A 13232-nucleotide genomic window follows, 5' to 3' on the forward strand; every position below is an offset into this window, starting at 1 on the left:
ACACACACACACCGCAACCTCAATTCATATGCCCATCTATGGAAAAACACATTTGTACATAAATACCTTTCAAATATTTAAGCACATGTATTATATCTCCCATATCTCTCCTTTCCTCTAGCGTATGCATAGTTAATTAAGTCTCTTCTCATACTTATTTTGGTGCAAATCCCATGCCATTTTTGTCACCTTCTTCTGAACCACTTCAAGTCTTTATGTCCTTAGTGAGATATGGCCTTCAAAACTGAACACAATAATCCCAAGTGAGGCTTCAGGAGCATTTACACCACTTTTCTTCTGCTAATTATGTCTCTGTAGCCTGGCATCCTTCCAACTATGGCCACTGACTTGTCTGAGGATCTCAAGATGACAAAACAACATGACACTATCACTCCAAGGCATTATCAGCCTCTTGACCCCTATCTCATACATCTCATTTGGATTTCTACACCCCAAGTACATTACTCTTCATTTCTTTGCATTGAATTTTAATTGACACACCTTAGACCATTTTTCTAATTTGTGTAGATCACTTTTCATGTTTTCTGCTCCCTCAAGAGTGTCCACTATATTGTAAAATGGTAAACTTTTCCTTCTAATCCTTTGGCAATGTCGCTCACAAATATATTAAATAGAATTGGTGTCAGTACCGCTTTGAGGCGCTTCACTACTCACCTTCCCTTTCCTTCGAGTGGATTCCATTTATCACCACCCTCTGTCATCTGTCAGTCAACCAATTTCCAATGCAGTTCACCACTTTGGGTCCTAATGTCAGCATGCCCAACATATTCATGAGCCTCTTGTGAGGAACTGTATCAAAAGCTTGCCGAAATCCAAACAGAGTACACCTAGCATACTTCTTCTAATTAGTTCTCTGGTCACCCAGTCCAAGATATTAGATTTGTTTAGCACAATTTTCCTTTGGTAAAACTATATTGTCTCAGATCCTGTAACCCACTGGATCCTAGGAAGTTTTGATGGTACCTCTATGGCCACTGGCTCGCCCCACCGACTCTTCTCCAGTGCCAACCAAAGTTTTGCCTCTAAAAAAAAAAAAATTGCTCAGAGACAACTTCTCTCTATAGCAGCTAATATGATCAGTGTCAAGGTTAGGGCGCCTCTTTAACTTTAGGGTGACTTTTGTACACCCCTGGTTCTTCACTCTCAACACTTCCGGGAAGGTCTTTCAAAGATTATACAGTTCTGGTACTTCTCCTTAGTCCTCTGGCTCCTTTCATGCAATTCAAAATACTGGTTATCAGGCTGAAGATACTATGCAAGTTAGGTTGCTTTCAGACTATCATTATTCAAATTAGTTTCCTCTAGCCTTTTCTAACCACTCTGTGGTGGGGGGAGGACTTCTTCACCAGACAGTTCAAACAGTAATCTTCTGAGCCTCTCAGTTAAAACAGCCTCCACCCCCTGGATAGTGGCGTACCAAGGGGGGGCGGTGGGGGCAGTCCGCCCTGGGTGCACACCGCTGGGGGGGGTGCCACGCACCGGTCAGCTTCGTTCGTTTCCATGCTCCCTCTGCCCCGGAACAGGAAGTAACCTGTTCCGGGGCAGAGGGAGCATGGAAACGAATGAAGCTGACCGGCGCGCGGCACCCCCCCCCCCCCAGCGGCGTGCACCCGGGGGGGGGTTCTTTTGCCAGGGTGGGGAGGTGTCCTTTCGCCGGGGGGGTCACGCTGCACAGGGGGGCGGGGCACATCGGCGATCTGCCCCAGGTGTCAGCCCCCCTAGGAATGCCACTGCCCCTGGACAGGACTTTAGCATTCTCCATAACTTTACAATTCTGTCCTCCACCCCTGGCTGTTAGTCCAAGTCATAGTTTGAAGGACCCAGTGTTGCCTCACGCTGGGATCCCCACCACAGTCACAATATTCATCATCACAACTTCAAGGTAACTACCTCCTTCAGTCTAACTGTCTTAGCCTCTTCTTTAGGGTCCTGTCCCCAGAATTCTCAACCCATATCATCCATCTCTCCGATCTCGGCTCACCGGCCACTTAGCATCCTTTCTTCTTCTCTGAGGTCCCCCTCCTTTCTGACGGTTTCCTCTCTATGGACTGTTTTTATAGTGGGTTTGAAACCCTTTCCAAAACATTACCCCTTCCTTCCAGAAGGACCTAGAACCTTCTCATCTAGGTCCACCTCTTAAAAGGAAAATGTCCTTCTTCATTTTATCATGGGTCCTCCTCCCCTTAATTCTACCAGGGTCAATCCACTCCCCTCCAGCCTTCTGGAATTTGAACCATTATCAGTAAAGCAGAGCTCCCTCTAGTGGCCTCTACAGGATAACTCAAGGCTCTTTGATATTAGAGCACCTTCTAGTGGCCTCTTCCTGGCTAAATATATCCCTTCAGCCTCTGAGTGCCCTCTAGCAGCCACTTTCAGGTCATTACACAGGCCCTCTCCTGGGAGAGCTCCCTTGGGTGGCAAGGTCATGTCAGGGCATGACCTACACTTATCACAAAGTTCACTATCCTTTACTTCAACAGCATTTCTATTAGCTTTCCAGTACTGAAGAGAGGTTATTTTAAGGTGTCCCGCTGAAGCAGATTATAACGAAGGAGTGAGCTCTCACCATTCCTTAAGACAGAAGTTTTGCTGCATCCCATCTTGCAAGAGTCTCCCTTGTGCCACTGGGCCTGGAGCAAACAATGACACCAACTGTGGGAGTGCCTCCTGCATCTGCAGGAATTGGCAAGCCACAGTCTGAAAGGGTGGTGGCAAATATGTGCAAATGGCATGGGGTATGATCTTCACATGATTTGAACAGCACTAGGGCCACGTTAAAACATACAAGTACATTCCCTGTTTCAGATTCAGAAGGGGGCATCAAGGTTATTTAACGGTACTTGTTTTGTGCAGCACTCTACTGGTCAGATTAGGGGCAGTTGCCCCCTCAACATCCCACATCCCAGTGTCTTGTTCCTCAAAAAGCAATCCAGACAAATGACAATAGTACAAGTTTTTAAAATAGAAGAAATTTTTGCATACAATAGAGGCAATGCATATAAATGCATCTCATATATATTTAGTATGGTTATTATGAAATCCCAACTGTCTTGTGGCACTCAATCACCAGATCTGCTGGGCTCTTTTCTAGACACACAGTAGTGAAACAAGTGAAGTACTCCATTCGGTTATTTGCCTTATCTCACCTCCCTTTTCCTGATAACACACTAATAAACCTGACTTCATTGTGTTACATGAATATGCTACATCAAGGCATACGTGTACTAATGTGTAGGTCATTCAATACAGACATATGCCATTCTATATATCATAAATATTATTATATTAATAAACTTTTGACATACATCAACTGTAGATCAGTGTGGAGCATGTAATGTTTGTCTAGCATATATAAGGGAGAGCAGTTACACCAAAGACAATAATACAACAAGAACAACAAAATAAAATCAAGAAAAACAAGTGTGAAATCAAATTTTAAAAACTCTTTTTTTCCTGATATTTTATTGAAATTTTTAGGGTATAAGAAAAACAGTACAACAAACAATAAAGAAGAAAATCATATGAAAGGAAACAATAAATAAAGAGAATCATCAAAGATAATTAGACTCTATCAAACATTAAGAAAGAAAACAGTACGTTTGAATTCGAATTACATAGTAAAATTGTCTATGTTTTTTTTCCAGAAGTGACCAAAGACTAGTCCTAACATTTTCAGCAGTTAAACGTTCAACTCTGTGATAAAACCTTTTCCTAATATTCTATTGCATAGCAACTACTCTTCCCCCTCCCTCAAAAATACTTAAGCTTATATCAAAGATTTTAAATCACAATCTCAGTTTGGGCAGAATGGTTCTCATAAAATATCCAGAAAACATATCTATGTCCCATCTCAAAGTTTCTTTTAAAATAGTAATCAAAATATTGCTTTGTCAACATTTACAGTTTGTACCGATGCATGCCGGATGAAGTCAAATGAGGATGACTTACACTGGCCAGAAGAATGTGCCTGCCTTCACCCCTTGTTTGGCAGCAGTAATCCAAATCTAATGAAAGGAAAAAAAGTAATAGGCTTAAAATAAATTCATTGCTTCAGGCTCCAAGAAAACCATATTACAAAGGCACAAAAATATCATACTGGTCACCATAATTGGAAAGTCGCAATCATTTGAACAAATGATCATATTAAAGGTTTCACAGAAAGAAGATTATTAATCCTAAACCAATGGTTCCCAGACCTGCCCTGTGGGACCCCCAGTCAGTCAAATTTTCAGGTTATCCACAACGGATATTCATAAGATACATTTGCATGCACTGCCTCTATTGTATGGAAATTTCTCTGACACGTAGTAATTGTAGATATCCTGAAAACGTAACTGTCTAGGGGTCCTCCAGGACAGATTTGGGAGCCACTGTTCTAAACAATAAGGGCTAGATTCTATGTATGGCACCGAAAAAAGTGCTATTCTAACAACTGCGCTTGAAGTTAGGTGTGGTTTATAGCATAGCGCTTACACCCAGGGGTCGCATGTAAATTTAGGCACCACCATTTGCACCAAAGAAAATATGGTGCAATTGCCCCAGTGGCGTAGCTACTATGGGAAACAAACAGAAAAGTGGGCACAAAACCAGGAGTCCCAGAGACTGGATCACAGTAAAGCAAAAACCAAATTTTATTAATTAGTATATTTGACTCGACACAACCGTTGTGTTTCGGCCAAAAGGCCTGCATCAGGAGTCTAAATACTAAGGTAGACAGCTAATGATGATAAGAAATACTGGCAAATAGTGTATAAATGGTCTTAAAAAAGACCTTTGTATTGAATCGTGGAACGGATCACTTGCGTGAAGGGTTCAGCAGTAAATTTTAAAATGGCATTGATATTGCAGCATGTTTTAGTGATGTCTCATTTCAGTATGACAGCTACACACTCCTACCTGCTCTCTTGACGAACAAGACCTTGAGATCCACCACTCTATTGACCCAACCTTGCATCTAAACTAGGATTATAAATTCACAGCAGCAATGTTCAAAAGCTATTTACCCTGGTAAAATAGTTTTCTAGAAATGTATCCGAACTTTCAGTGGATAAAATGAATGCAGGAAACAACAACATGGATATGTTTAGCCATGAAAAGGATGAGGAGAGGCAAGATCAAGGGTCACAGTAAGAACATTGTTCCGATACGCTAACTTGCATCGATGTATTAACATGTATTATTTAACACAGGCCCCATTATTGTCAATGGGGCCTATTTACTACCAGATTAACTTGCGCTAATGTATTAGTATATGTTATCCAGTGTATACGTGTCTGTTATCTAGCCCTGTGCTTGTTAAATGGAAGAGAAAAAAAAAAAGTACTAGCAGAAAAAGTAGTTGCAAATGTTTTGCCACTTTTTCCCAGGCAATTTTCAAAGTATGGTCACCAAAGGAAATTTCTCTGAAATTTCTGTTGAAACGGCCCTGAAAAACATGGACAATCTAACCAGCTTTCGCAAATCTTTGAAGACACACCTCTTCAACAAAGCCTACGAAAGGCATTCTTAATAAATCATTCCTCAAATCACTCAGGTGCATCAAAAACGCCTCTCACAACACCTTTCTAGCACCTTGCATCTAACTCATCTACTTTAAAATCACGTAATGACCTTGCATCTAATTCATTTACTTTCAGCTTATGTATTTAAGATCATGTAATGACTGCATCATAACAACACTCTGTAAGCCACATTGAGCCTGCAAAAAGGTGGGATAATGTGGGGTACAAATGCAATAAATAATAAATAATAATAAAGTCCATACAAGTACCTGCAGCCATGCAGATACTTTTAAAAGCTGCCCACTAAGTTTTAGTTTAAAAGTCAAGCAAATTCAACTAACAGGCTAAACTAGATCCCCACACTGCAAATATAGCAATTGTCCAAGCTAAACTGACATATTAGCTTGTGAGGGCATGCTGAATGTACATAAGCCCCATGCTAATCAAATACATACTTCAATTTAGTGTTTATGGGAGCTTCTACCGTTCACTAATTTAAATCTGAATCAGGCCTAAGGCACAACTTCATTATTTTTAAAAGGAAACTCAGTTTCCTGTGAAGCAATAGACACAAAGAAATTCCATTGGACATGTCTGCCCATTGTTTAAATATAGATCAAGGCTAACAGAGGCCATCAAGCAGTACTCTGTCTCTGAGGCAAAGTATCAAACTTAACCCACGCACTGACCCATGCTAGCCCGGGCATATTCAAGACAAACAAAGATTGGAGTGACGTAAAATGAGGGGAAAAGTTACCTTACTGAGCATATTTTAATCTGCTCTTTTGCAGAGGACTAGTACAGAAACATAATTATATTTGATGACATTCCAGCAATGTTTTAAATATCATTTAAAAAGATGAGCCTCAACTTTGTATGAGATATTGGTGTTTTTAGTCATAAATTCTGAAATATGCTTTTTTTTTAATGGTGTCTTGAACAAACATGTAACCTAATTATTTTGATTAGAAAGTTATTTCAGTATTATTAATTGTTGCTTTGTATTTAAAAAAAAGCTGTACAATAAGGGATTAATTTATAACAAGGTGCATTAAAGCAGTGCTCCCCCAGATTCTACATATGATGCCCAAATTTGAGAACACTGCCAAAATGTGCGCACAAATTGGTTAATGATCTCTTAACTGTCAATAATTGGGTGCTAACAACTATACACATTGCACTCCATTTAACTGCACGTCGGATAAGCACATGCTATGTTTAACTGCATGCTATACTTCGGTCCCGTTTTTGGCACCATCAATTTCTAAGGGGACAAACTTCAGCTTAGCGCTTACACCTCCGTGGTGCTCCTTCTAGCCTGGCCAGCGGCTCCGCTCTGACATCACGAGTCACACGATGACGACGCCTCCTCCCCCTGTGGCACCCCGCATGCGCGCCAGTGCATCTTGCGGTTTTGGCGGGCCTTGAAGTGAGAGTAGCCTAACTGCCTAGCCTAACCTAAGCATCTCGCATCTCCGAGTCCGAGTCCTCCGGCCAGCTCGCTCCTCAGTCCCAGGCACTGAGGCTCCCAGCTGACTGCCTGCTCATCACTGCCCTAAGCTTCCGCCCCTGCGCTGGCCTTTCCTGCACTGGCTAGTGCACTGACTCCTCCACCCCTGCCATCCACGGGCCACCACTCCACCAGTCGAGACTCAGCAGAGCAGAAGACAAGAAGAACCTTCTCAATCAAGTTCTCTTTAAGCCAGGTAATGGCCCCTCGGCGGCACGGATCTATTATTTATTTATTTCTGCTGCTGCAGTCAGTGCTGCTAGAAGTTTGATTTGATGAGAGCACTAGAGCAGCAAGCTGCAGTCGGGGGGCCCGGGGAGGGGGGGTGTTGACAGGGTCATAATGTGAAAAGGTCTTCACAGAAACCAAGATGAGGATTTGTCTCTGTGTTAATCCTGCTGGATTTCTCAGCAGCTTTTGACACTATGGACCACAATGTAGCATGACTGGTAAAAACAAGTATCAGTGGCACAGTACTTGCCTGGTTCAGATCCTATCAGATAGGTAACAGTCCATATTGTTTTGCAAAATTTCATTGCCACCATGGATGTTGACCTGTGGGGTACCATAAGGATTGATACTCTGTCCTATTTTGTTTACTATCTCCACTAGCTGAGGTGATTCTGGTGATTTTTTTTTGTTACATTTGTACCCCGCGCTTTCCCACTCATGGCAGGCTCAACGCGGCAGGCAATGGAGGGTTAAGTGACTTCCCAGAGTCACAAGGAGCTGCCTGTGCCGGGAATCAAACTCAGTTCCTCAGTTCCCCAGGACCAAAGTCCACCACCCTAACCACTAGGCCACTCCTCCACTCAGTTCTGCATCTACACGGATGACATGAAGCTTACTCATATCCACAGAACCAGACTTATCCATTATTCTCTATCTAACTCCTGTTACTTTATTTTATCTGTCTATATGCTCCACCTTCACTCACAGATATTTTATTCTGCTTTATATTGACATTGTAAGTAGAATACCATACCGTATGTACTGTCTGAATAATTTCTGTTGATATTTATTGCCTATGCCCAGATTGAACTTGTACACCACCTTGGGTGAATTTTTTCAAAAAGGTGGTAAATAAATCCTAATAAAAAATAAGGCACATAAAATGTAATATGGACAAGTGCAAAGTGATGGACACAGTGGAAATAGGGTAGAGCAGTAGCCTAATGGTTAGTGTAGCAGGCTTTGATCCTGGCTACCTGGGTTCAATTCCCACTGCAGCTCCTTGTGACCTTGGGCAAGTCACTTAACCCTCCACTGCCCCCCTACAAAAACTTAGATTGTGAGCCCCATAGTAACATTAAAACTACTACTACTACTACTTATCACTTCTATGGCGCTACAAGGCATATGCAGCGCTGTACACCATATACACAAAGACAGTCCCTGCTCAAACAGCTTACAATCTAAATAAGACAGGTAACAGACAGAACAAGTAAGAGGCAAGGGGAATTAAAGAGGAGGGGATAAAGGTACAGGCAAGTGAGCAGTGGTTAGGATTCAAAAGCAGCGTCAAAGAACCCAGATTCTATATAAGGCACCTAAAAAAAATCCACGTGGTACACATTACTGCTTAAGCATAATCTATAAGTAACACCTAGATTTAGGCACGGTATATAGAACACACTTAGTTGATATCCCAGTGCCTAAAAGTACACGCCTCCATTTACACCAATGAAAACATGGCGTAAATCCTTGCGAGTAGATTTATACGCACTGGGCCATAATCTATAACTGCACGCATAAATTTGGGCACATCCACAGAACGCCCATAGCCACGCCCCTTTTGAACAGCACGCATTAGAATTTAGGCGCAGTTCATTAAAAATACGCTTAGCAAGTTGTGTACGTAAATTCTAATTACTGCCAATTAGTGCTCATTATTGCTTGTTAATTGCTGTTTATAAATGCTGATTAGCTTAAGCCAATTAAATTACGCACATTACAGAATATGCCTGGATTTCAGCATGGATCTCCAGGCGTGCTATACAGAATCCGGCAGATAATGTGTACAGTGTTGTGTACGTCTAGTAGAGCTATAGAAATAATTAGTAGTAGTAGTAAAAGTAGTGGGTTCAGAGTTAGCAGAATTATTACACCCCCCCCCCCCCAAAAAAAAAAAAAAAATCTTGGAGTCATTGTGGGCTATATGTTAAAATTTGTAAAATAGTGTGTCACAGCTGTTTTAAAAAAAAAAGCAAACAATGTTAGGGATTATTCAAAAAAGGGATGGAGAACCAAACTGAGAATAGCATTATGCCTTTGTGTAAGTCCCCTGGTGCAAACGATACAGCAAAACTAGGAAAGTATCAGTAAAGGGTGACAAATAATAAAGAGGCTAGAACACTAGATTACAGCTCTTCAGCTTGCAGAAAAGCTGGGAATGTGACAGATGTTTATAAAATCACACGTGGGGTGGAATGGTTAAATAGGGAATAGTAGTTAACTTTTCAAAAACACCAACAAGAGGACACTCCATTACGATTTTTATTTTTCTTTCACAATTAAAATTGAAACTAAGGTCTCTATTTACTAATATGCAGTAAGATAGAATGATCTTGTGATAAAATAGCACACTCTATCACTGTGTTCACTAAACTGCAGTTACCTCAGTCCCACAACTTAGTGAATCCTTGATTTTTTTTTTTTTTATTTTCTCAGCCAGGAGTAGCACAAGCCCCTGACTGTAGCAATGCTAAACAACAGGCCCCATCTTGGGGATGCTATCTTTGAAAGGACCGTACCAGTGCTAAATAAAAATTACCGCCCATTCCCGATCCCTTGCCATAAGACCCCCCACTCCTATTCTGCCCTCTCCACCCAGCACTTACCAAGGAGTTTCCCCTGGTAGGTAATGGGGGGGGGGGGGGGGGAAGAGAAATCTACTGGTGCCCCTTCCCAGTGGTTTCTCAAGTCAAAACGTTGTCACCTCAACCCCTAGTGATACTCAAAAAAACCCCTTCCCCTCGTTTACTAAGCAGCGCTAGCAGCTGCCCCGTGGCAACGTTGACACTGTTGTCGGCAATAGTGCACGTCAGCCACAAGCATGCTTTAGTAAACAAGGGAGCTTGTTTTTAATTCCAAATCAGGTGCACATTTTATTTATTTATTTAGATTTTGCTCACACCTTTTTCGTTAGTAGCTCAAGGTAAGTTACATTCAGGTATTCTGGATATTTCTCTGTCCCAGGAGGGCTCACAATCTAAGTTTGTACCTGAGGCAATGGAGGGTTAAGTGACTTGCCCAAGATCACAAGGAGCAGCAGTGGGATTTGAACTGGCCACCTCTGGATTGCAAGACCAATGCTCTAACCACTAGGCCACTCCTCCACTCCACATTGCACCATACACCAGTATTCTATGCCATTATAGAATAGTTGCTTCCTGTGTGGCATTGGGGTGCCCACAGGGAGCGCCGAGTTATAGAACTTCCCTCTTATTCTTTCTGATTAGGTTGCAGAACGCAAAACAAAAAGAACAAAAACAACTTACTGGTTGACCTCCCCACCACCTGTGCTGGAGTTTTTCTTTTCCTCGAAGGCTGAAATTGGCATCAAACACAGGGTCATGCATCAAATTGCCAATGATTCCATGTGATTCTGGATAAAGTCCCTTTGTGCAGAGGGAAACGGATCAGTTACATATTCAGAAGGACACAATTTATTATTTTGTAACAAAATGGACAGTGAGGTTGTCAAGTAAGATGTTTTTAGAAAGACACGCAATTATATTAGCTCTCAGCACTGCACCACCTTCTTGACTTAATCGCTTCAATGATGCATTTATATTAATCAAAACCATACATAAAAGATGCAAATATTTTCCTAGTATGTATTTTGTTCTCTGTTCAAGGATCCACCATTCTGCTACATTTATTGAGATCACATTTTTTATTATGAGTCAAGGCTAATTTCTTGTGCTGAGCCATTAATCCTGAACCAAAAGTATTACATTTTTGCTTTCAGGACAAGTAACCATGCTCCCCTCCTTCTACCTCTTCAATCCACAGTCCTTTTGAGTTCTGTCCCAATCCCCCACCCCCCTTCACTCTACTTCTGGATGACAAGAAGCCACAGTGAGAAAACAATGAACTGTCAAATTGGTGGGAGAGAATAGTATAGAGGGGAAGCCAGAAAGCTAGACAGATGATAGAAGGTGAGAAATACAAGTAGGGAAAAAAAGCAAAGAATCAGTTAACCAAGGATTCAGCAATCTGCTGTTAGCTTGACATAGTACTCTAAAGGTGCCGATATGCAAGAGAGAAAAACAAGCTAAAGCAGTCTAATAGATTAAAATTAAGTGGCACTCCAGCACTAGGCTTTTATAGGAAGGTCTTTTCATTCTGTGTCATATGAAACAACAGATAGACTACAAAGCTTACAGAAATAAAGGTTAAAATACTCACAGTAGAGAGAGTATACAAATTGGGGAAGGTTTTGCTTGGATAAACTGGTCTCATGTAAGGAGAATGTGTACCACATGATCCTGACAGAACAAAAACAGCAGTGCAGTTTGGCTTAAGAATGATCACAATAACAATATACACAAAGAATTCATAATGGTCTATAATAGCAAATGCATGCAGCTAACTAGCTAGTTCTCAAATGAACAGGTTGATGGGAGTCTCATATCAGCTTGATAACTGGATTGTGTGCAGGAGTGACCTGAGCCAGAAACGCACCCTGTGCAACACTCCCTAGCACGCCCACCCTGCCCACTGCATCACAGCCAAGCAGGGGAGGAAACGAACAAGGTGCAATAGTGGTGCCCCCTGCATCCCTTGCACCCTGTGCGGCTGCACCAGCCATGCATACCTCGTTACAGCCCTGATTGTGTGTGAAGAGGGTTTGAACTGTCCTCCAGAAACTGGGATATCAGAACACGTGTGTAACCTGCAAGCATTTCAGGCACTTCAATGTGTTAGTCAATCAAACTTTTGTGTTTCAAGAAAAACAAAATTACAGAAATAAGCTACTGAAACTTCTCACGAACCTATAAATCGGTAGGTAACCCCCTTCCCCCACCCCGAGATTCTAATGCTTCTGGCTAATGAAATCTAGACACAGAGCCTATTTCAGGTGACATGGAAGGTAATTTTTATAAACAGGGCACCTGTAAAGGCAATGTAGTGCTCATGTATCTGTATGGAATAGACTATCAGAACTATCACTAATCATGTCCCTCGGCTATATGGCAAGCTGTATTGTAGAAAAGTATTAGTATCATGTCTATGTTAGTTGAATGTACTAATGCATGTTTATTAGGTGTATCATTAGTATTATGCTAAGATTGCATTATATCTCTGGTATTTGAATTTCAGTGCTGTTAAATTTATATATTTTTGATAGTGTTTCATGGTAGTCCTACTATTAGGTTTCAATTTGCTGTCTTCAACTTTACCTCAGTTATTGTATTTATGTTCATATGTGGTCATTTTACTATTATTATGCTGTTAACAAAATTGTAAGTTTGATGTTAAACTGTACCTGCTGTACACCGCATTGGGTGACTCTTCATAAAGGCAGTTAATAAATCCCAATAAATAAATATTTTAATAGGTATGTGCACACATCACAACTAAACCCCTGGAACACCTATGTACATATGTAAAAAGTAGAGTCTGTTTATCTGGGCACTTTCATGCAGTATACCCCTATTCAATTCTATAACAGCCATTTTCTGCTCTAAATGAAGAAATGCTTGATACAGTTATGGGAGTAATTCATAAATCTGCTCTTCTCAATCACTTCACTAACATCTTAATTCTCTACTGTAGACACGCAGGCTATTCCTCTTTTTCCTCGCAAACTTAATAGGATAAAATACTATCAACTTTTTCCCCTAAATACCACAACATTGTGTGTCTGACAATTGAGGTGAGGTAAGAACATGGATTTCTGTATTTTTCCCTCTTCTCAAAATGAGAATTATGAGATACAAATGAATGTTCACCATGAAATCTTTGAAGCCTACCATGACTCTTCTGCCATCTCACTCTCTCCCCTCAAGTTTCAACTCACTCATTTTCTATTCCCCATCATGTTGGAGCTCTCTCATGTCATTTTTAAAATTCAAGTAAACAAATATCCACCTTTCATTATTTCCCATTGTTATATAAGTGACCTAAAAACTGTCAAAAACCTGCCCTTATTTTATTGGGCAAGTTGCAAAATAAGATTCTAGATGTATTCC

At 41.1% G+C, this 13232-nt stretch overlaps 1 protein-coding gene across 13 annotated transcripts in view; it reads right to left on the bottom strand.

The window, feature by feature from the left end:
• The window catches only part of ENPP2 (ectonucleotide pyrophosphatase/phosphodiesterase 2), a 379835-nt gene that overhangs the window by 212332 nt on the left and 154271 nt on the right, over positions 1–13232 (bottom strand). For all 13 annotated transcript variants that reach the window (XM_030218400.1, XM_030218486.1, XM_030218477.1 and 10 more), the window contains exons 7-9: positions 11446–11525; positions 10533–10652; positions 3970–4025 (exon numbers count right to left, since the gene is read on the bottom strand). In XM_030218400.1, coding sequence (XP_030074260.1) covers positions 3970–4025; positions 10533–10652; positions 11446–11525 — 256 coding nt within the window. The remainder of the gene's footprint in view (positions 1–3969; positions 4026–10532; positions 10653–11445; positions 11526–13232) is intronic.

Source organism: Microcaecilia unicolor, chromosome 1 (assembly GCF_901765095.1).
Source record: "Microcaecilia unicolor chromosome 1, aMicUni1.1, whole genome shotgun sequence".
Taxonomy (NCBI): domain Eukaryota; kingdom Metazoa; phylum Chordata; class Amphibia; order Gymnophiona; family Siphonopidae; genus Microcaecilia; species Microcaecilia unicolor.